Raw genomic sequence first — 22,270 nt, 5'->3', positions numbered from 1 at the left:
TCTTCTGGCAACAGTATGGTTCCGATTGTTTGGAATGAACCAAACTTGTTGACACTAAATAATATCATCTCACTTTGTGAAGCTCTTTGTTACAACCATCAGTAGTGTCTAATTTATCTTTTAGAGTGCCTGTTTAGATCAGTTAAAAAGGATTAGGAATCCATTTTACAACTATTATTTTGTGCTACTCATAACTGTTCTTTTGTTTTGTAAATGTGATCGTCTATTGCACTTTGTCTGTCGAGGCTAAAAAAAGAAAAAACTCATTTGTGCCACTGACACTCACTTTCCTGTCTCTCCTGGTCTGGCTCGAACTACATTTAATCAGGGCCAAATGTGCTTATTTTTATTACTTTGACAGGCAGATTATTTCAATCATTTAATCACATTTTGACTAAAGAAACTCTTCCTAATACATACAGATTTCAAATTTATTTTATGATGATTTACATTTACAGCCTTTGGTCCCACCAGTCTAGCTGACTTTCAAGTAATATTAGGGTTTAATCTATGCCATGTTATATATCTCAATTAGATCCTTCCCTTATTATGGTTTGGTCTCAATAAATATGTTTTCCACATGTGCCTCTCACAAACTCACATTTCCTATTAATCAAATTGAAGTTATAAACACAAAATAATCATCTTTATCAATAATCTTTTTAGTGACACAAGTAAGCTTACATTAACACTGCAATGAAGTTACTGTGAAAAGTCCCTAGTCGCCACACTCCGGCGCCCGTTCGGGTACACTGAGGGAGAATTCAGAATGTCCAATTCACCTAACAAGCATGTCTTTCGGGACTAGTGGGAGGAAACCGGAGCACCCGGAGGAAAGCCACGCAGATACGGTGAGAACATGCAGACTCCGCCCAGACAGTGACCCAAGCTGGGAATTGAACCCGGGTCCCTGGCGCTGTGAAGCAACACTGCTAATCGAATAATGTGGAACATAGCTGCAAAGCTGACCAATAAAGCATGTTTATTGCTGATAAATGCATTGAATATAATCTGTTCTGCCTTGTACTCGGAATCGTTTGGATGGACAAATATTTCAGCATGCCACCTATAAATGATGTTTATTACAAATATTAATTAGAAGAATTAACTAAAATGGAAGATTTTGCTCTATGACATGACCTCATATAATCCCCCATGTCTCTTTTCGAACCATAACAATTAGGACTACTTTAACAGTCCTCTGCCCGTGTCCTCGTATACGAATCACAAAGTTAACATGGAGGTAGCTACAGCAAGAAATGAAGAAGGCAAATGATATGTTAGATTTTGTTACAGAGGGATTGGAGTATAAAAGTAAAGAAGTCTCACTATAACTATGCAGTGCATCGGTGAGGTCACACCTGGAATACTGTGCACAGTCTCCTTACACAAGAAAGGACATAATTCCCTTAAGAGGGAGTGCAACGAATATTCCCTAGGATATTTTTAAGATGAGGGGATTGTCCATTGAGCAGAGGTTGCGTAGAATAGACCAATATTTCCTGGAGCTTAGATAATGAGAGAAGGTCTAATTGAAACATAAGGCATTTTTAAGTGGTTCGACAGGGTAGATAATGTGTCCTCTGACCGAGGAATCTAAAACACGGGGTCACAGTCTCAGAATAAAGTGTCAGCCATTTAGGACTGAGGCAAGGAGAAATTCCTTCACTCGAAGAGTTTTGTGTATTTGGAATTCTCTATCCCAGAGGAATTTTGATGCTCGGTCACGGAGTATAATCAAGAGAGAGGCTCATAGACTTTTGGATAGTAGGGGATTTATGGGATTTGGGGCATGGCATGAAGGTAGAGTAGCAGCAGAAGATCAGCCATGATCTTGTTGAATGGTGGAGCAGGTTCAAAGGGCCAAATGGTCCACTCCAGCTCCTATTTCTTATTATTAGTCCTGCCTCAAGTTCTTCATTAACTTCCAGGACTGAACAAGTTCTGGGTCTAATAAACAGAATGTCTATTGAGGTAGCCACCTTTGCCAGACTTGACGCAATAACTCAAAATAGGTTGAGAACCAGATGCAGGTCCAAATTACTTGTTTCAACTGTGTGAATTTAAATTGCTGTTTCATATGGAACATAGATGCAGAAGGAGGCCATTCGGCCCATCGAGTCTGCACCGACCCACTTAAGCCCTCACTTCCACCCGATCCCCGTAACCCAATAACCCCTCCTAACCTTTTTTTGGGTCACTAAGGGCAATTTATCATGGCCAATCCACCTAACCTGCACGTCTTTGGACTGTGAGAGGAAACCGGAGCACCTGGTAGAAACCCACGCAGACACGAGGAGAACGTGCAGACTCCGCACAGACAGTGACCCAGAGGGGAATCGAACCTGGCACCCCGGCGCTGTGAAGCCACAGTGCTATCCACTTGTGCTACCATGCTGCACATATTGAAGAACAAAATGATTTTTAAAAATCCAATTCTAACTGTCCAGTTTATATTTTTGATGTATAACTGATAATTTTAGAGAAGAAAAGCCCAGAATCCCTCGGAGAACTTTTCCAAATTTACATAACAATGTTCTTATGTTTTCTTATTTTCTAATGATATCAATCTCATGTTTTTTTATGTACACTCAGCAATACCCATTAGAAACTGGGGTTCTCTGTATACAGTTTCCTGGTGGCTGAAAATTGATGGGCAGAAACATCCAAATTTCTAATAGATATACTTAGTGGGCAAGACTCCCTCAGACAGCACAAAGTTGAAAAATTACTCCTTATATAGACACAAGATATCAACCTTGCCCCTCACCGGAGGTGTGGTGACCCTCAGGTTAAATCACCACCAGTCAGCCTTCAAAGGGGAGAGCAGCCTATGGTCCTCTGGGACTGTGGCGACATTTACAAGACACAGGTCTGTAAATGTCCGGCCGATATGATTCCATACTTAATCAATTAACATTTTAAATATAAATAAAGTAAACACAGCTATAAGCTTCCCCAGATAAACATCAAAAATAGGGCCTCCAGCAAAATGAAAAATACCAGATCAAGATCTGTCACACTTCTTTAGATTATCATAGAATTTACAGTGCAGAAGGAGGCCATTCGGCCCTTCGAGCCTGCACCGGCTCTTGGAAAGAGCACCCTACCCAAGGTCAACACCTCCACCCTATCCCCATAACCCAGTAACCCCACCCAACACTAAGGGCAATTTATCATGGCCAATCCACCTAACCTGCACATCTTTGGACTGTGGGAGGAAACCGGAGCACCCGGAGGAAACCCACGCACACACGGGGAGGATGTGCAGACTCTGCACAGACAGTGACCCAAGCCGGAATCGAACCTGGGACCCTGGAGCAGTGAAGCAATTGTGCTATCCACAATGCTACCGTGCTGCCCTAATTCTTCCTTAAATTATCTTTCCCTCTCTGAGGATCTCGAGCTCTCCAATTTTCTTCTCCGGTTCATTCATTTTCCACTTGTGATCATTCTATTTTCTGCACCCACCCAATCTAAGGAAGACCCTTTTTGTGTGATTGTGACAGATTTAAACACACTACTTCAAGTATGATTTGATTACAATAATTCTTTAGCATAATCCTCGGTCAACATTTACTTTGTTCTGATGATATATCCCAGAATTCTATTTCCTTTTTTAATAAATTGCTCCATAACATCATCATCGACATTGGAAGTGTTGGGTTAATGGTTACTGCCATTACACCCAGCTTCCTTTGAGTTCTGTCTCGTGAAAGCATGTCTTTGTTGCAATCTCCTGCTCCCACCAATCACTGACCTTCTACCTGCTCCTGCTGCTGTACCCCCTCTACTTTGTATAGAATCCATCACATTTCTCTCTCTCCTTAGCTCTGAAGACGAGTCATATGGGACCGAAACTCTCCACAGATGCTGCCAGAACTGCCGAGTTTTTCCAGCATTTTGTTTAAGAAAGGGGCAAAGGATAACTGAGGAAACTATAGAACTGTCAGCTTGACATCAATAGTGGGAAAACTGATGGAGGCCATAATACAGGACGATATAAATATACACTTTGAGAAAAGTAAGTTAATACTAGACAGTCAACATGGCTTTGTCAAGGGCAGGTCACGTCTGACAAATTTAATTGAGTTATTTGATGAGGTGACAGGCAGTGGATGAAGGTAGTGCCGTGGAAGTTGTGTATTTGGATTTTCAGAAAGCATTTGGATAGCAAATTCAAAATGTTTGGGATTGATGGGTCCTTGGCAGCAGGGATTAGAAGTTGGTTAAGAGATAGGAAACAGGGTATGTATAGATGGGAATTTCTCAGACTGGAGACGAGTTGAAAGTGGTGTTCCCCAGGGCTCAGTGTTGGGATCCTTGCTTTTTCTGATTTATATAAATGATTTTGAAGTGGGTTTTGAGGGCAAAATCTCTAAATTTTCAGGTAATACTGAGCTCGGGAGAATAGTGAATTGTGAGGATGATGCTGCGTGACTTCAGAGGGACATTGACAAGTTTGGGCAGACACCTGGCAAATGAATTTCAATACAGCAAAATATGAGGTAAGGCATTTTGGTAGAGGAAACATGGGGAGACAATACAGACTCAATGGTACAACTTTGAGGAAGGTACAGGAGCAGAAGGACCTCGGGGCTCAAGTGCATAATTCTCAGAAGGTGGCCAGGCAAGTTTTAACAGTTTGTTATGGCGGTTTATAGCTTCCTTAGGTTTATAAATAGAGGCATAGAGTATAAAAGCAAGGAAGTGATGCTGCACCTCTACAAATCATTGGTCAGACCACATTGGAGTATTGTGTGCAGTTCTGGGCATCTTATTTAAGGAAGGATGTCAAAGCCCTGGAGAGAGTGCAGAGGTGATTTACTAGAATGATACCAGGAATGAAGAATTTTAGATACAAGGAAAGATTGGAGAAATTGGGCTTGTTCTGCTTGGAGCAGAGAAGATTAAGAGGCAGCTCTTTTGGGAGCAGGTGCAGACATGGGCCGAATCCGCGCTTCCCGCCCCCCCCCTCTTCTGTGCTGTAAATAATAAACAACCAATTTTCTGTTTTGGGCCATTGATTCTCTGTGTGAATTCTGTTCCATCCATTGTCGATGTGTTCCATATACTTTTTCAGCCAATGTGCATAGCTAAGCTAAATCTATCTGAAAACATTTAGATTTTTGATCGCTATTGCTTTCTTTGCCGTCTGTAGACTCAACAAAAAAATAATGAAAATACTCTCACTCAATTTGAATGTTAATTTATATAATAATGAAAATGACAAGCATTTAATGAAAATTAGCGTAGCCCTATCCCATGCAACATTATTTCTTCTCTATTTTTACAACATTGTTTCAGTTCTCTGGCTGGGTTAGATGAAACTGCCTACCCATTTCTCTTACAATACATTGTCATTTTGGTACAATCGTAACTTTCCCTCCATTTCTCAGTCAACTTTCTCCCTGTTTTGTGACCCTTAGGACCATACACTACTGACACCCAGAGGGGTTGAACAGGCCTAGCCTGGTGCTAAATATTTGTCAACATGTGGTCTTCTCACTATTGCGAGTTAAATGATGGGCAGGATTCTCCGTTAGCCGACGGCGAAATCGGGAATCACGTTTGGGCCGAGAATCAGTTCCAACGACAAAATCGCGGGGGCACCGATTTGACGGCAAGTCACAATTCTCCGTAGCCTCGACAGTGGTGTCAATGTATTCCAGAATGCACATACAGTAAACATCATTTGCATATCATTAGCGGACTTGACCCGGTATTCTCCGGGGCCTCCATGATTCTCGTATGGGCTGAATTCCCAACAGTGAGGTTCACTTGTGCATCTAAAAATCGTGAAACCAACATTGTGGCTGATGAGGGAGGGAGAGAGAGGGGATACGGAAAGTGTCCAACATCACCATAATTTGCTGACAGTTGTGCAGCTGGCCGGGGAGTTTCTGCAAGGCTGGGCCCGGTGGGGGGGGGGGGGGGGGGGGTGGTGCGCTGGACAGAACACCATTGCCACAGTCTCCAAGGCAGCCATGCGCAAGCTGCTGACTGCCCACTTTGAACCTAGTGCCATGAGTCGTATGGGTGTCCCCCCAGGGCACCCCCCTAGGTGCCCTCTGGCCCCAGCCGATTCAACAGCGGGGTGGGTGCACTCCAGCACAACCAGTGCCATCTTGTTGGCTGGGATGTGTGTGTGGGGATTGTAATGTGTATGTGCGGCTGCAGCTTGTCAGCCTCCCAGGTGACAATCACGGACCCGGCGAATCCACACTGTTTCTCATTGAAATCGATTGTGTTCCATGTGGCACTAGTGTCAGGAAAACATGACAACATTTTTGAATGCCATTGTCTGCATTGAATTTAAGTATAATATGCAACTAAAAGACATGTGCATCACAGTTTTAGAAAAAAAAGAGTTTTGTAGTTGCTGCTGAGTAAGTATTGCACTTTATTTATTCACACATCTACTAAACACATTGAATGTGAGTGAGGCCCAAGGAGATTCACAGTTAAAACATGACACTGAACTGCATAAGGGAATAATAGGGCTAGTGGTCAAAAAGTTGATAAAAGAGGTAGGCTTTATGAATGCCTTAAAAGGAGTGAGATGTGGAATTCAGTGCCTAGACTACTAATGATGTGGAATGCCGGTGTTGGATTGGGGTGAGCACAGTAAGAAGTCTTACAACACAGGTCAAAGTCCAACAGGTTTGTTTCAAACACTAGCTTTCGGAGCACTGTTCCTTCCTCAGGTGAAATTCACCTGAGGAAAGAGCAGTGCTCCGAAAGCTAGTGTTTGAAACAAACCTGTTGGACTTTGACCTGGTGTTGTAAGACTTCCTACTGGACTATTAATGGTACAGCTGTCAAAATGGGGATGATGAAAATTGGGGATGTGCAAGAGGTCAGAGTTGGAAGGGCACTGAGATTTCTGTGGGTTGCAGGTTTGGGTGAGGTTACAGGGGAAAACGGTGGGAGGGGTGGTGAGGCCATGCTGAGATTTGAACACAACAATGAGAATTTTAAATTAATTTCCTCTCACTACTAATAAAAATCTTTATTAGCGTCACAAGTAGGTTTACGTTAACACTACAATGAAAATCCCTAGTCACAACACTGTCACCTGTTTGGGTACACGGAGGGAGAATACAGAATATCCAAATCACCAAATCTTTCGGGATTTGTGGGAGGAAACCGGAGCACCCGGATGGAACCCACGCAGGGACGGGGATAACGTGCAGACTCCGCACAGACAGTGACCCAAGCCTGAAATCGAACCTGGGTCCCTGACTCTGTGAAGCAACAGTGCAAACCACCGTGCTACCATGCCATTCATACTGTAGCAAGCTAAATTTGATGGAAACGCATTTAGGAATAACTTTGCACTTGTATGAGTATTCTGGTGAGCTTATTGATGGGGCAGGAAAATGATTCTGATAAAGGGACCAATGTTAAATAAACCCTTTTATATTATTGCTCCAGAAGACTTTATTCTCTTTTAAACTATGCAGGTTGTATTCTAAGACACTCCTTAGAACCTACCTCTTTGATCACAACTTAGTCCTTTGCCTTAATATCCCCTTTTGTGGCTCAGTCAAATTTTATTTGATAATGCTCCAGTGTCGCATCTAGGGATATTTTACTTTGTTAAAGGTGTGATATGTTGTTAACAATATATTTGGCATATGACTTCTTGCTGTAGATTTCCCTGGTCTTTTTCAGGATCCTAACATGCAGACTCCCAACAAAGTAATGTTTATGTCTGTCTCATTCCCTCTCAAATCACTCCACAGTTAATGGCTCATCCTCTGACACTTTATTATTACCTTAGTGGTTACACCAGGCCCTGAACTGTTCCCATTCTGTTCATGCTTAATATCAATGATCTCCTCAGACCATCATCTAACGCAGTCTGTTGCTGATGACTCCATTTTATATGAATCAATTTCCCTCAATATCCAGCTGGCTCATCTTTGAACATAATTTGAATACTGCTCATATAACTCAGGAGGTTTTTCCAATCGAATGGCTGTTGCCTCTTTTGCTCACTCAAAGTGCAGTACTGAGGGAGTGTTGCACTGCTGGAATGGTGTTCGATGAAACATTAAGGCAAGGCTCTATCTACTCTCTCAGCTGGATGTCAAAGATTTCATGGCACTATATTGAAAAGGATCGGGAGTTATTCTGGATGTCTTGGCCAATATTTATCTCTCAATCAACATCACAAATACAGATCATCTGGTCATCATCATTTGCTGATTTTGGGAGATTACTGTGGGTAAATTTGCTGCCACATTTCCGACATTACAACCCAATATACCCACACAATGGGTTTATTCTCATAAATCATTTCTGCACCTTCTCTAAAGCCTACACATCCTTCTTAAAGTGTGGTACCTGTAATTTGAATGCAATGCTCCAATTGAGGCTGTCTTTATAGAATTTACAGTGCAGAAGGAGGCAATTCGGCCCATCGAGTCTGCACTGGCCCTTAGAAAAGGCACCCTACCGAAGCCCACGTATCTACCCTACCCCGTAACCGAGCAACCCCCACTTAACATTTTTTGGACACTAAGGGCAAATTTAGCATGGCCAATCTACCTTACCCACACATCTTTGGACTGTGGGAGGAAACCAGAGCACCCGGAGGAAACCCACGCAGACATGGGGTGAAAGTGCAGACTCCGCACAGACAGTGATCCAGCCGGGAATCGAACCTGGGACCCTGGAGCTGTGAAGCCATAGTGCTAACCACTATGCTACCATTCAAGGTTCGCCATAACTTCCTTTGTTTTTGCAATTATTTATCCCCCCCCCCCCAGTTCACAGCACTTTCAAGTTCACGTCATCTGCAAATTTTGAAATTGGGGCTGTACACTCAAGTCTAGGCATTAACATAGATCAAAAGAGTAGTGGTCATAATACCTACCCATGGGGAATACCACTATATATTTTCCTCCAGTCTAAAAAGCAACCATTCACCGGGACTGGCTATTTCCTATCACTCAATCAGCTTTGTATCCATGCCATCTTGGTCTCTTCTATTCGATGGACCTTATGCTTGCTGACCAGCTGCAATGTGGCACTTTATCAAACATCTTTTGGCAGTCCATGTCAGAACATAGACAACCATACCCTCATCAACTCATTGAATTATTTTAACAAATGCCCTTAATAAATCCATGCTAGATTTCCTTAAATAAGTCCACACCGGTCCAAGTGACCATTCATTTTGTCTCGGATTATCATTGCTAAAAGATTTCATAGAAACAGAAAACAGGAGCAGTAGGCCATCTCGGCTCTTCGAGCCTGTTCTGCCATCATCATCATGGCTGATCATTCAACTCAATAACTTGTCTCCCCCCCCCCCCCCCCCCCTCCTCCTCATATAATTTGATCCCTTTAGCCCCAAGAGCTATATCTATCTCCTCCTTGAAAACATACAATGTTTTGGTCTCAACTACTTTGTGGCAGTGAATTCCACTGGCTCACTGCTCTCTGGGTGAAGAAATTTCTCCTCATCTCAATCCTAAGTGGTTTACCCATATCCTTAGACTGTGACCTCTGGTTCTGGATTTCCACACCATTGGGAACATACTTCCTGCATCTACTCTGTCTAGTCCTGTTCGAATATTCTATGAGATTCCCCCCTCATTCTTCCAAACGCCAGTGAATATAATCCTAACCAATCTCTCCTCACACGTCAGTCTCACCATCCCAGGAATCAGTCTGGTAAACCTTCACTGCGCGCACTCCCTCTATAGCAAGAACATTTTTCATCAGATAAGGAGACCAAAACTGCACACAATATTCCAGGCGTGGTCTCACTATGGCTCTGTATTACTGTAAAGGCCCTTTCCTACTTCTGACTGGCCTGTAGCTGCTGATTTATCCTTACACCTCCTTTAAACAAGGGTTTGAAACTTGTAATCCCAGTTCTCTGAGTCTACCCTCTACCCAAAAGTTGTTGTTCAGGACTTTGGGGCACCCAGTGAAAGACGCTGGTAAAACACCTTTGTTCTTTTTTGTTGCAATCTTCCTTCCAAACAGGAGACTGAAAGTTGCTCAGGTTTTAATTTTTTTTGATCCTATCCTTAAAGTTACTAAGTCAATGTGCAAAGTGAACAGGGCAAACCCTTAATCAATCTCATTGCTTTCTCCAAAAAGCAATAAAAATTGAATTCAATTCATGGTCTCCACAAGAGACATATGCAAGATGCAAGCTGATAAGAAAAAGCAATTAATCTTGGGCTTGATCTTCGAGTTGCGTTGTGAAACAGATACTGAACTATTATACCAGCGTTATAGTCAATTAAAACATAAGGTTTTGTTATTTTGTTCAGGTTTTAGCTCATTATTTGGAAATATTTCTTTCTGAAATAATCGTCTGTAGGGACTGTGGCTGGGCTCGCATGTTAGAAATAGGATATAGGAAAAGTCTAAGATATAGTGTAAAGGGGAAAAAAATGACACTTTTAACAAAGTGGGTGATGGGACCATTCTCTCAACTTCAAAGTCCAATGTAAAATGGGGCACCAGATAAAATAATCGGAAAGCTTTAGAAGCAATTGCCTCCACCTAAAAAAAAGTAATTAGATTGGAAAGCCAATACAAGAGAGCACCCCGTTGGCTGACGGAGTTTATCCGGGCCAGGTGTTGAGCAATGCAAAGTAGGAAGGTTTCAGTCACAGGAAAGCAAAATACTGCAGATGCTGGAAATCTGAAATGAATACAGAAAATGCTGGATAAACTCAGCAGGTCTGGCAGCTCCTGTGGAGAAAGAAACAGGGTTAACTTCGAGTCCCATAGGACTTTTCAGGTTTGATCCTTTGGCTTTTTTTTGCCACTACGTTGCGCAGCACGGTAGCACAGTGGTTAGCACAGTTGCCTCGCCGCTCCAGGGTCCCAGGTTCGATTCCCGGCTTGGGTCACTCTGTACGGAGCCTGCACGTTCTCCCTGCGTCTGCGTGGGTTTCCTCCGGGTGCTCTGGTTTCCTCCCACAGTCCAAAGATGTGCAGGTTAGGAGGATTGGCCATGCTAAATTGCCTTTAGTGCCCAGAAAGGTTATGTGGGGTTACGGGGATAGGGTGCTCGATGGGCTGAATGGCCTCCTTCTGCACTTTAAATTCTATGATTCTATTATATCTTTCTATGATCTGAGTTGGGAACATTACAATTGATCTTCCGCATTGTTAGGTTTGAAGGCACAGACTGACCCCTATATTGGACCTCGCTGCAAAGTGCTCCTCTGTCCAGTTGCCAGCTTTGCAATGGCGCTCCTCCAGTGCCCAGGCTGAAGTCGTCTGCGGACATCCATTACCAAAAGCTGACACACATGAAGAAACTTTTCGGTAATACACCCGAAAACCCATACTGCAGGAGGCGACTCAGTGGTAGAGATGAGGGGAGAAGAAGAGGGCAAAAGGTTGGTGGAAAAAAAAAATCTAGACTGGAGGCTTGTCCTGCATCCTATTTCGAACTCGCGAGCCCAGCCGCAATCCCTATTTGAACAGATAATTTAATGAAGAAATATTTCCAAATAATGAACTAAAACCTGAATAACGTAATATAATCTTATATATTTTAATTGATTATTACACTGGTATAAAAAGTTAATCCCGCATTTCGAACCACATTTTGCAGTGCAGGTTTAAACTTCATCCAAATGTTAATTTCAAATTACATTAAGATCGCAACACATCCCATGCGTTTATCGGCGAAAATACAATACTTTAAAACAGGAATATAATATGTAATTGCGTTCTTTATAAGGGAATGTAATATATAGTTATGCAAACGTTTACTAGATTAGATAAATTATTTAAAATAAGGAAATGATATATTTGCAGGCCTCTCCACGCGGACTGTCTTTACATTAAAGGGTTTGGCTTCATTTCTGACTCTTTTACTCGGAATTCTTAGTGTCTGACTACACTGTCACTGTACCCGACTTGCGGGATAACATCAGAGTTCTGTATTTTTAAAAAACCCACATCGATTGTTATCAAAAACCTACTCTTGAAGTCTTTGCTAAATGCAAGAAACATCTCCAGACGTGAAAGCAAGTAACAAAGTGTGTGGCACCATCACATTAGCAATTTAAAACCTGCAACAGCCAAACGAGATTTCGAACCAGTTGAAAAAGTTGCCTTCCCACATTGGTCAGTTAGTTATATTGATCCCATAAAAAAATAATTATTCCCGTTTAAAAAAAATCAACTGGATGACAATTAGAAACGACTTCGTTCAATAGAAGGTACCAAAGGTGCATATTTCGAAACAGGTAAAATCCAAGTGCTGGAAAATGGGATTAGAATAGGTAGGTGTTGGATGTCCAGTACATACACGATGGGCCTCTTTCTGTGCTGTAAGACTATGAAAAATGTGCTAACAAAAAAAAATACCATTCCTGGCCAGGAATGTTGATTTGCATTTTCTCTATTGCCAATAGACGAAATTTTAAGCATCCGAGGTTTACTTTTAAGAACATCAAATATTGAGTTAAATACCATCGCATAAAATCATTTCATTGCTGTATAAAAGGAAACAACTTTCTGGTCATTCCTTATTTGCCATTGACACACTCGCACACATCTGGTATGATGATATCTACGCCAAAGAAGAACTTTTTCCTCACAACCGCAATTGAGAAAACTCAACAATCCCAGGAACAATCTGACTTTTAACACCGCTTCAAAACGAGATAGCCCACCAGCTGAGCCCACCCTAACCCTTGCCTAAAAACAAAAGCAGGACGATACCTGTGAAATTATGAAGGAGAAAAAGCACGTCAAGATACCTTCATAATCGCGAACACAAAGTCGGTCAATAAAGCGCATTTCAATTTCCTTTGAAAGATATTAGAAATAAGGCGAAAATTTCACGGTCATCCTGATTCACACAAACATACACAAACCTGCCAGATATATGAGGTGGAGATTCCACCCCTCAGGCGTACAAACGCGCGCTATTTCCCAGAATTAGAAATATTTCAGTAATAATTAACATGAGATATTGATACTGAAGACGTTCACACTGCCACACTCACGCTGCTGCTGCTGTCTTGTTAGCTACACACTGTAGCTCAGCACCTGCCAGCTCTTCCTCCACCTGTCCTCAGTCAGCCCCATACCTTAAAAGGAGAAAAGGGCGGGGCTGCCCCAGCCAATCCCAAACAGCTAACCCGCCGTGATTAACATATATGCAAATGATTGAACTGGTGCAAACCACTCAGGTGAGCGGGGGGGGGACAAATTTTCAAATCGCCAAAATGTAAAGGATGCCGCAGAACTATTACAAATGAACATGTAATTGTTAATGTAATTATTACATATTTTTATTTCATTTAAAATTGTTCCCAAGCCATCGTTACAGATAGGATTTAGAAATTGTTATTTAGTTTAAGCCCACCCCTCTAAATGTGAACATTCGCACAGTCCAGCGGTACAATGGACCAAACCATTCTTGCAAAATAGGTGAAACATGACAGTTCAACTCAAACATGACGGCGATGCTTCCTTTCGAGTGTGATGTGACATGCAGGGCTGAAGCGCTCCCTCCTCTCTCCCCCCCCACCCGGTTGGTGTGCCCCAGCTGGTTTCCGCTCTGGGCTTCACTCGCCGCTCGAGCCGCCGCTGCTGCCATGTTTTCCCGTTCCCAGTGCCTGGCCCGGAGCCTGCGGCGCTTCACCGTCAGCTGCAACCCCGGGGGCCGGCAGGTAAGGGAGCCGGAGAGAGAGAGAATCCCTACCCGGGGGTGACTGGAGCGCCTCCTTGGGGGAGAGGGCAGGCAGAAAGTCCGCAGGAGGCCCGAAGCCTTGGCCAAGGACAAGTTGTCACCCCGAGCAACAGGGGAGGGAGGCCGCAAAAGCTCGGAGCCCCGGGTGTGTGTGCACTGCCCCCGTGCTCTCATTCACCACAACCTCCCCATAGAAAAGTTACAGCACAGAAAGAGGCCATTCAGTCCATCTTGTCCATGTCAGCCCGAGGACACCCAGGTGCCCTTTCTAATCTCACCTTCCTGCACCCCACCCATAGCCCTACATCTTGCAGCACTTATGGTTTAGGAACTTTTTAAAGAAGAGTTTAGGGTCCACCACCAACTCGGACAGCGAATTCCAGACTCATGTTACCCTCTGTGTGAAATGAAAGTTCTTCCTCATGCCCCCTCTACACTTCTGCCACTTTTCTTGAATCTATGTCCCCATGTTCTGGAATTCACCACCAAGAGAAACAATTTTATCCTTTTCTAAATAAAAAAAAAAAATCAATTTACATTACCCAATTTATTTATTTTTCCAATTAAGGGGCAATTTAGCATAGCCAATCCGCCTACCCTGCACATCTTTGGGTTGTGCGTGCGAAACCCACCCAAACACGGGAAGAATATGCAAATTTCACACGGACAGTGACCCAGAGCCAGGATCGAATCAGGGAACTCGGCGCCATGAGGCAGCAGTGGTAACCACTGCTGCCTCGGAACAATTTTACCCTCACCTCATAATTTTGTACACCTTAATTAAGTCACCCCCTCAGCCTTTGTTCCAAGGAAAATAACCCTAACCTATCCAATCTCTCCTCATAGTTACACTTTTCTATCCCTGGAGGTTTCTTCTAAACCTCCCCTGCACTCTCTCCAGACCAGTTTTATCCTTCCTATAATGTAGTGATCAGAACTGCACACAATACTCCAGTTGTGGCCTGACCAGTGCGTTATACAATTCCAACATTATATCCTTACTTTTATATTCTATATCCCCTGCCAGTGATGGAGAGTATTCCATATGCTTTCTTTACAACCTTGTCTACTTGAACAGCTGCCTTGAGGGACCCGTATACTTGTATGCCAAGATATCTCACTTCCTCTACTCGTCTTAGTATCTTCCCATTTATTGTGTAATCCGTATAACTCTTTGACCTCTTTAAATGCATGACCTCACCCTTTTCTGTACTAAATTCCATCTGCCACTTTATCACCCACCCCAGCAACACATATCATTTTTGAGATTATAGCTATCCTCTACACTGTCCGCTACTCGGCCAATCTTTGTGTCATCTATAAATTTCCAAATTGTACCCCCCACGTTAACGTCCAAATCGTTATTATATGAAACAAATTGTACATGATGTGAGGGGGGGCCAGCACACACACACCCTGGGGGGGGGGGGGAAAAGTACACACACTGATCTGGGAGCGGAAATGGGGAGAGTACACACTGACCTTTGGGGGTAGGGGGTTGGATGGGGAGAGAGTACGCAGACTGGCGGAGGAGAGCGTGGAATGAAGGGGAGAGTACACACAGACCGGGTTTGGGGGGGTTGGGAGATGAGGAGAGTGTCCACACCGGGGTGTGGGGTGCCTGTACACACAGATCCTTTGGCAGTGGGCGGTCACCCAATATCCCTTAGTGTGTGCAAAGTGCTCCTGTCATCCCTTGGTGTGTGTGAAGTGCTCCTGTCATTCCTTGGGTGTGTATAAAGTGCTCTCATCCCCTGGGTGTGTGAAAAGTGCGTTGCATATTGGACAAAAGCTGTTGAATACTCCCAACAAATGGTGTCAAGCCTGATTCCACTCGCTTTTCATCAAGGTTATGTTCCTAATCCCACTTGTCCCTCCCCCATTGTAAAATGAGGATGTTTGTATTTGCAGTTGCAAGCCATGTTTTTGTAGCTCTCGAGGATAAATACTTGAACAGTCAGATAACGAGGGGGAGGAGGTTAGTTGGATTTATTTTTGCATTGCTCCTGAAACTCGTTATCAAAGACCTGTCAGCCCACAATGTCTTTCTGTGCAATCATTCTGTATTTTAGTAAAATTGAAAGCTGGAGCAGCCACTGATCGCGTTTTATTTAGCCTTTTGTTGGACACCTTTTCATTTTCAATTTGACTTATTTGTTGAAATAAAGTACTTGAATGAACACAGGATTTTAAGTGTGGTTGGCCTTTGTAGCCTTCTGTTAAAAATCATTGATTTTAGAAGTGGTTAAAGGATATCAGCTACTATGTACGTATGTGTTAATTATGATGGATGCTGCTTTCTTGCATTGCAAAATAGTTTGTGTGATTGTAATATATCAGGGGCAGACATAATCTCAAAATTCAATTCCCAAAATACAGGTTGGAAAGTATATCGGTTCAAATTAGCCAAGTGTTAGTTGGCTAGTAAGTTTTAATTGTAGATTTTGTTTTGATAGTGCCATTTTGATTTCAGTGCTGCATGCTGTGTATGTTGAGAATGAGTGGTCTGCTGTGAGGCTATTACAGATGCTGCTATGAAATCTTCTCTGGGATATAATCTCCAAATTAGTTTTGCATAAGGTGTGATAATCACTTATTGTCACAAGTAGGCTTCCATGAAGTTACTGTGAAAACCCCCTAGTCGCCACATTCCGGCGGCTGTTCGGGGAGGCCGGAGCGGGAATTGAACCTGTGCTGCTGGCATTGTTCTGCATTACAAGCCAGCTGTTTAGACCACTGTGCTAAACCAGCCCCGATAGTCTACCCTCTGGCAATTTGTCTAGAAGCACAGCTGAGAGAATGAACGATGTCTGGAGGATCGAGTAAGAGCTATTGGCTGTAATATATTAAGTGGTAATATTTGGGCAATAGATAAAGCACTAGGGCTGGTTATACTCTTTCTGTGCCCTTTCTTTTTTGAATTGATTAGGTGTAGAGTAAGCCACTGCTTCTCTGTCACTAATTGATGTAATCAATGCCACTGCACATTTTGTTAGCATTATTGTATAGGTAAATAACACTATGGGCCACTATCTCCAACAGCTGACATTGCAGGGAGTGTGCTTTTGTTAACTCTTCAAGGCACTTAATTTTGATTCTGATGCTTCTAAGGGTTATTGCTGACATTAGTGGAATAATTTTTAAACTGCTTGGTTTCTATTTTCTGTGGCTCAGATAGTGAGCACAACTTGCTGGATCATCGCATGTTATTTTCCAACAGTGAAGAATGCCTTTACGTTGTTTTTTTTGTATTAATTCACAATGGGAGTGGATGATTGTAGGTGGTGAATATCAACCTTCATAGCTTGGTTAGATCTTTAAGCAGTATAACATACGCAGTAGTGTAACATGTGCTAGTAGGTTGAAGGTTGTTTAGACATGCAGGCTTTATAAAATGCACTGGAAGTTTAGAAGTGGAAGGGTCTTGTGCTATGCACTGTTGGAAAATCGGTCAGTTTTGAAGTCTTTTTACTCACTTCAATGGGGTAGGCTGGGGCTGAAGAGGCTGCCGATGGTAAACATGACATAGGTGATGGTAGGAGAGTGGAAAATACAAGTGGTTTCTTTGTTCAGATTTGTGCCATTTGTTTGAAGGTAGTCATACTTCTGAGGAAACACATTTTCAGCTATACCAAGCAAGAAATCAGAAATGATCACTACCGGCTAAGCTCAATAGAAATAAAATCGGAGGAATTTCATTTGTATCACTTATTCCACAACTATAGGATGTTCCAAGGGCTTCGCAGCCAATAAAGTATTTATAGAAATGGAGTCACTATTGAAATCTGGGCACAGTGATGTCCAACAGATAGCAGTGAGCGAAATTATCATATTTGTTTTGTGATATTGGAGGGGTAAGTGTTCGCGAGGACAGTGGGGAGTACTCCCCTCTGCTTCAAAAATCTTCTGCGTTGGTTTAATGCCTCATCTGAAAGGTACTGATTAAAGGAGGCTTTTCTCCATATCTCAAGATACCATTACTTTTGCTTTATTTGTGGTTGGGCAATGTGGTTTGATCAGCTTGATCAAATATTCACCTCACCAAAAATATTTCCACTTGCAACCTTCATCAGAAAGAACTTGCTTTTAGTGCTTTTATGATTACCATATGCCTCAGCACTTTTGCAGCTAATGTATTTTTGAAGTGTTCATTTGACCAGATAATCTGCTTAGTGATTTTAGTTACGGGATAAAAATTGCCAGCAGAATTGGGAAGAACTCCTCTGCCCTTCTTCAAAAGAGTGCCATGGGATTTTCTGCAGATGGGGCCTCAATTTATAATGTCTCATTCGAAAGACAGTGAACAGCGAAGCATTCCTTCATTACTATGCTGGTGTTTGAGCCCCAGTACTTGGACAAAGTCTTGGGAGTGCGACTTGAAACTTCTGACCTAGATGCAACAGTGCTACCACTAAGCCACAGCTGACAGACCGTAGTCCATGTGATCTGAATCAGTCAGCAGCTGCTCAGGAAGAAAAATTTTTGTTAATTGAAATTCTGCTGTTTTGAGGATCCCTCATTGAGTTAATTCAGTGAATAGTTCAGCTATACAGACTAGAAACGTGTTGGGTTCAATCTCCAGCCTCTGCTGAGGAACCTACCTTTAGAGAGGGAAGCCTTTACAATATGGTTGTCTGGCCTCAGTGCTCCATCGCTGAGTAGCAGATAAATCAGTCAGGATTCAAGTAGGATTGTGAACCTTAAATGTGAACAAGAGTGAATTGGCTGTGAACCTTCCCTGAATGAATAAGCTTGAGTGTGCATGTGCTTGTTAAAGTTACAAGTAAATAGGGTGTGGTGCTGAAACTTTCCTGGTGTTTGTGGAAAGTGGAAAAACAACTTTTGTTTATATGGTACCTTTATCGAGTCTGCAGATCACACATTGGACTTGGTCACTCAAACCAAGGTGTCAGCAAGTCATCCTCAATCGCTGACCTGACTAAGAGCCGACCTTTAACATAAAAGTCAGAATGGAGTTCACAAATGGGGATAAGGAAAATGAATACCAAACTCAGAAGGGAGAGGTTAGGATGGTACTGGACGGTTCTTCAGAGATGAGACTCGGAAAATTTTAAAGGTGGTAAAGGAATTCCCCTAGAGTGACAGGGCTGCTGAAAGTTCTAACAGCAAGTGAGGGAAGGAGCATGATGGCAGAATGCACTCATAGAGCAGCGAAAGATCACAGAGAAACCCTATGGCATCATTGATTAAGGAATTCCCTATTATCTGTAATTAGTGAGTCAGAGAGGCTGAGGGACTTGGTTTCAGCAGAGTGGGTGTAGCAGTGTTTTGGACAAGTTGCAGTTTATGAAGGGTGAATTATGGGAGGGCAGTAAGGAGAAAGCTAACAATAATAGTCTGGAAAACATAACGCAGCAGGAGTAGATCATTCAGCCCTGAGCCTGCTTCTCCATTCAATACGATCATGGCTGATTCTTAGCTTCAAATCCACTTTCCCTCCTTTTCCCCATATCTCTTGATTTCTGATGGGTGTGCGCGATGGTCATTACTTGGCACCTGTTTGACACCTCCATTGATTCCTGCAGGTGACCATCCAAGGCTCACTGTTCCTTTCAATGTCTAGGGATGTGTCTTTGTCTTTTAATGCTATGGTTGTTTTGTTCAGACTGGTCAGATGCAGCACCAAAACGTGGTCCTCATCAGAGGCTAAGCTAAGCAGTAAGTGTCATGAAGTTGAAAGTAAAGAGCTTTGGTGAATGATGAGCTCAAGGTCAAAAAAGTTGTTAAAATGGCAAATGGCCTTTTTAATAAATACATTTAGAGTGCCCAATTCATTTTTATCCAATTGAGGGCAATTTAGTGTGGCCAATCCACCTACCTGCACATTTTTAGGCTGTGGGGGTGAAACCCATGCAAAGGGGGAGAATGTGCAAACTCCACACAGACAGTGACTCAGAGCGGGGATCGAACCTGGGACCTCGGCGCCATGAGGCAATAGGGCTAACCCACTGCGCCACTGTGCTGCCTGCAAATGGCCTTTTTATTGTGACTAGGGAAGGGAACTAAATTCTTGGTAAATGACCATAGTTTAGGGTAGTGGCTATTGATGATGAACTTCCTAACAGTAGTATCTGAGCATAAAATAAATACATCCGAGGTGGCCAGGTATTTTCTGGAGCCATTTTTTAATCAAGTCTGCGTGTGAAGCTTGTGTGAGCAGAATGCAGTGAGCATGCATTAAATGTGTTGATTTATAGCACTCCCACTTAGTCTGGTAAACATGCCAATCAAGTTAAACAGAGTAAACCAAGACTCAAGTTTTCTTCTGCATTCAGAAGTTACTTGTGGTCAAGTTTAGGGTCAGACTTGATTGACAGGGAATCCCCTGTGATGCTGTACTAATCTAATTTCAGGGAACCAAGGAAAGGAGTACTGGATCTTTAACCCTCTCATTCTGAATGCTGGATAAAGATCCCCATATATTACTCTAAGGAAGTGGGTATCAGCACATCTATATTACCAGTTTTGGTTAGCAGATATGACATCCTACTTTCAAGGTTATGGTAAGCAGAGCTTATAGCAATGGTTAGTTGAAATGTTTAACTGACTCAAAAGCATGAAAAGTCCTGTAAAGGTAATGAGGTATATTTATATTGTCACCAAATATTTTAGCTCTCCTATTTGTTGGCTGCTAGTTCTGATTGGTCTAATAGGCATCTGAAGAAATTATCACCGATTGCGGGGCAAAAGTGTGAGGTGGGCTGCACAAGAGGGCCAGAATTGGCCAAATGCAGAGTTGAGGGAATGTTGTGGGTCTGGAGGAGATTATAGAGATGCGGCAGGCAAGACCCTGAGAGACTTCAACATTTTCAATTTTAAAAAATTCAATTTAAAAGAGACTTCAACATTTTCAGGTAAACAAAAGCTTGAGATCGAAGATATTTGCTCAGAGAATAAAGCCACAGATTGCACGATTTTTGAACAAATGCACTAAACTTTACAAAACAAAATCCGAAAAGTAAATCAATTCACAATATCTGTCTTATACATCAATCTAACATTCAGAATTAACACAAGGTACATGTGAATTAACAGGCAAACTGTGATGAAACATACCTTACTGCGGCAGCACGGTAGCATTGTGGATAGCACAATTGCTTCACAGCTCCAGGGTCCCAGGTTTGATTCCGGCTTGGGTCACTGTCTGTGCGGAGTCTGCACATCCTCCCAGTGTGTGCGTGGGTTTCCTCCGGGTGCTCCAGTTTCCTCCCACAGTCCAAAGATGTGCGGGTTAGGTGGATTGGCCATGATAAATTGCCCTTAGTGTCCAAAATTGCCCTTAGTGTTGGGTGGGGTTACTGGGTTATGGGGATAGGGTGGAGGTGTTGACCTTGGATAGGGTGCTCTTTCCAAGAGCCGGTGCAGACGTGATGGGCCGAATGGCCTCCTTCGGCACTGTAAATTCTATGAAAATTGGGGCGGCACGGTAGCATAAGGGGCGGCAGAGTATCACAGTGGTTAGCACTGTTGCTTCACGGCGCCAGTGTCCCAGGTTTGATTCCCAGCTTGGGTCACTGTCTGCACGTTCTCCCCGTGTCTCCTTGGGTTTCCTCCCGCAAGTCCCGAAAGATGTGCTTGTTAGGTGAATTGGACATTCTGAATTCTCCCTCAGTGTACCCAAACAGGTGCCGGAGTGTGGCAACTAGGGAATTTTGACAGTAACTTCATTGCAGTGTTAATAGAAGCCTACTGGTGACAATAATAAAGATTATTATTGTTAAAAGACAGATGAGACCAGGATAAATTCTCAGCAACTCACCCCAATATCAACACCCACTGTGAGTTACGCAATCTAATAAATAATAGTCTTTATTGTCACAAGGAGGCTTACATTGACACTGCAAGGAAGTTACTGTGAAATGCCCCTAGTCGCCACACTTCGGCGCCTTTTCGGGTACACGGAGGGTGAATTCCGAATGTCCAAATTACCTAACAAGCACATCTTTTCAGGACTTGTGGGAGGAAACCGGAGCACCCGGAGGAATCCCACGCAGACACATGGAGAACATGCAGATTCCACACAGACAGTGACCCAAGCTGAGAATCGAACCTGGGACCTTGATGCTGTGAAGCAACAGTATCTTGCTAACTCTTCTGCTAATGTGATTAACCTAATCTTGGTTAATTGTTGCAAATCACACAGGGAGAAATCGTCCCTCTGTAATGACAGACAAAGCGGTTCTGCTCTTCAATAAGTATTGTAAAATTCATTGTGTAAATCTTACCAACCTGAACCTTAGCAACACCCAGCACTCATTTATCTGTGGATTCAAAATTCTGCAAGAGTCCCCATTTGTTATGATTCTGGACCAGACTCCTGAGCTTTTGGTATGATCGAGGTGGGACCAGTAGCCTTTTGTTTAAAGTAGGTAAAGTTTGAGATCCAAGGTATTTGCTAAGAGAATTAAGCCACAAGATTGCATAATGTTTGAACAAACAGAATAAACCACTATACAAAGTCAGAAAGTAAAACAATTTACAAAATCCAGCTTGTGAATTAACAGGCAAATTGTGGTTGAACGCACCTCACTGCACAATAAATAGCAGATGCGACCA

General features: G+C 42.8%; 1 protein-coding gene across 2 annotated transcripts in view; it reads left to right on the top strand.

Annotated features, from left to right (window-relative positions):
* The first annotated feature begins 13,534 nt into the window (after nt 1-13,534).
* The window catches only part of dlst (dihydrolipoamide S-succinyltransferase), a 65,916-nt gene continuing 57,180 nt past the window's right edge, over nt 13,535-22,270 (top strand). Inside the window, exons 1-2 of one of the 2 annotated variants that reach the window (XM_072493176.1) lie at nt 13,563-13,673; nt 20,068-20,217. In XM_072493176.1, coding sequence (XP_072349277.1) covers nt 20,215-20,217 — 3 coding nt within the window. In that variant the 5' untranslated portion in view covers nt 13,563-13,673; nt 20,068-20,214. Of the gene's footprint in view, nt 13,674-20,067; nt 20,218-22,270 lie in introns of both variants that reach the window. The other variant, XM_072493169.1, reaches the window with a different exon arrangement.

This window comes from Scyliorhinus torazame, chromosome 2 (genome assembly GCF_047496885.1).
Source record: "Scyliorhinus torazame isolate Kashiwa2021f chromosome 2, sScyTor2.1, whole genome shotgun sequence".
In the NCBI taxonomy this organism is placed as follows: Eukaryota; Metazoa; Chordata; class Chondrichthyes; order Carcharhiniformes; family Scyliorhinidae; genus Scyliorhinus; species Scyliorhinus torazame.
The sequence above is the reverse complement of the archived record's forward strand: the minus strand, read 5'-3'. Positions and strand labels throughout refer to the sequence as shown.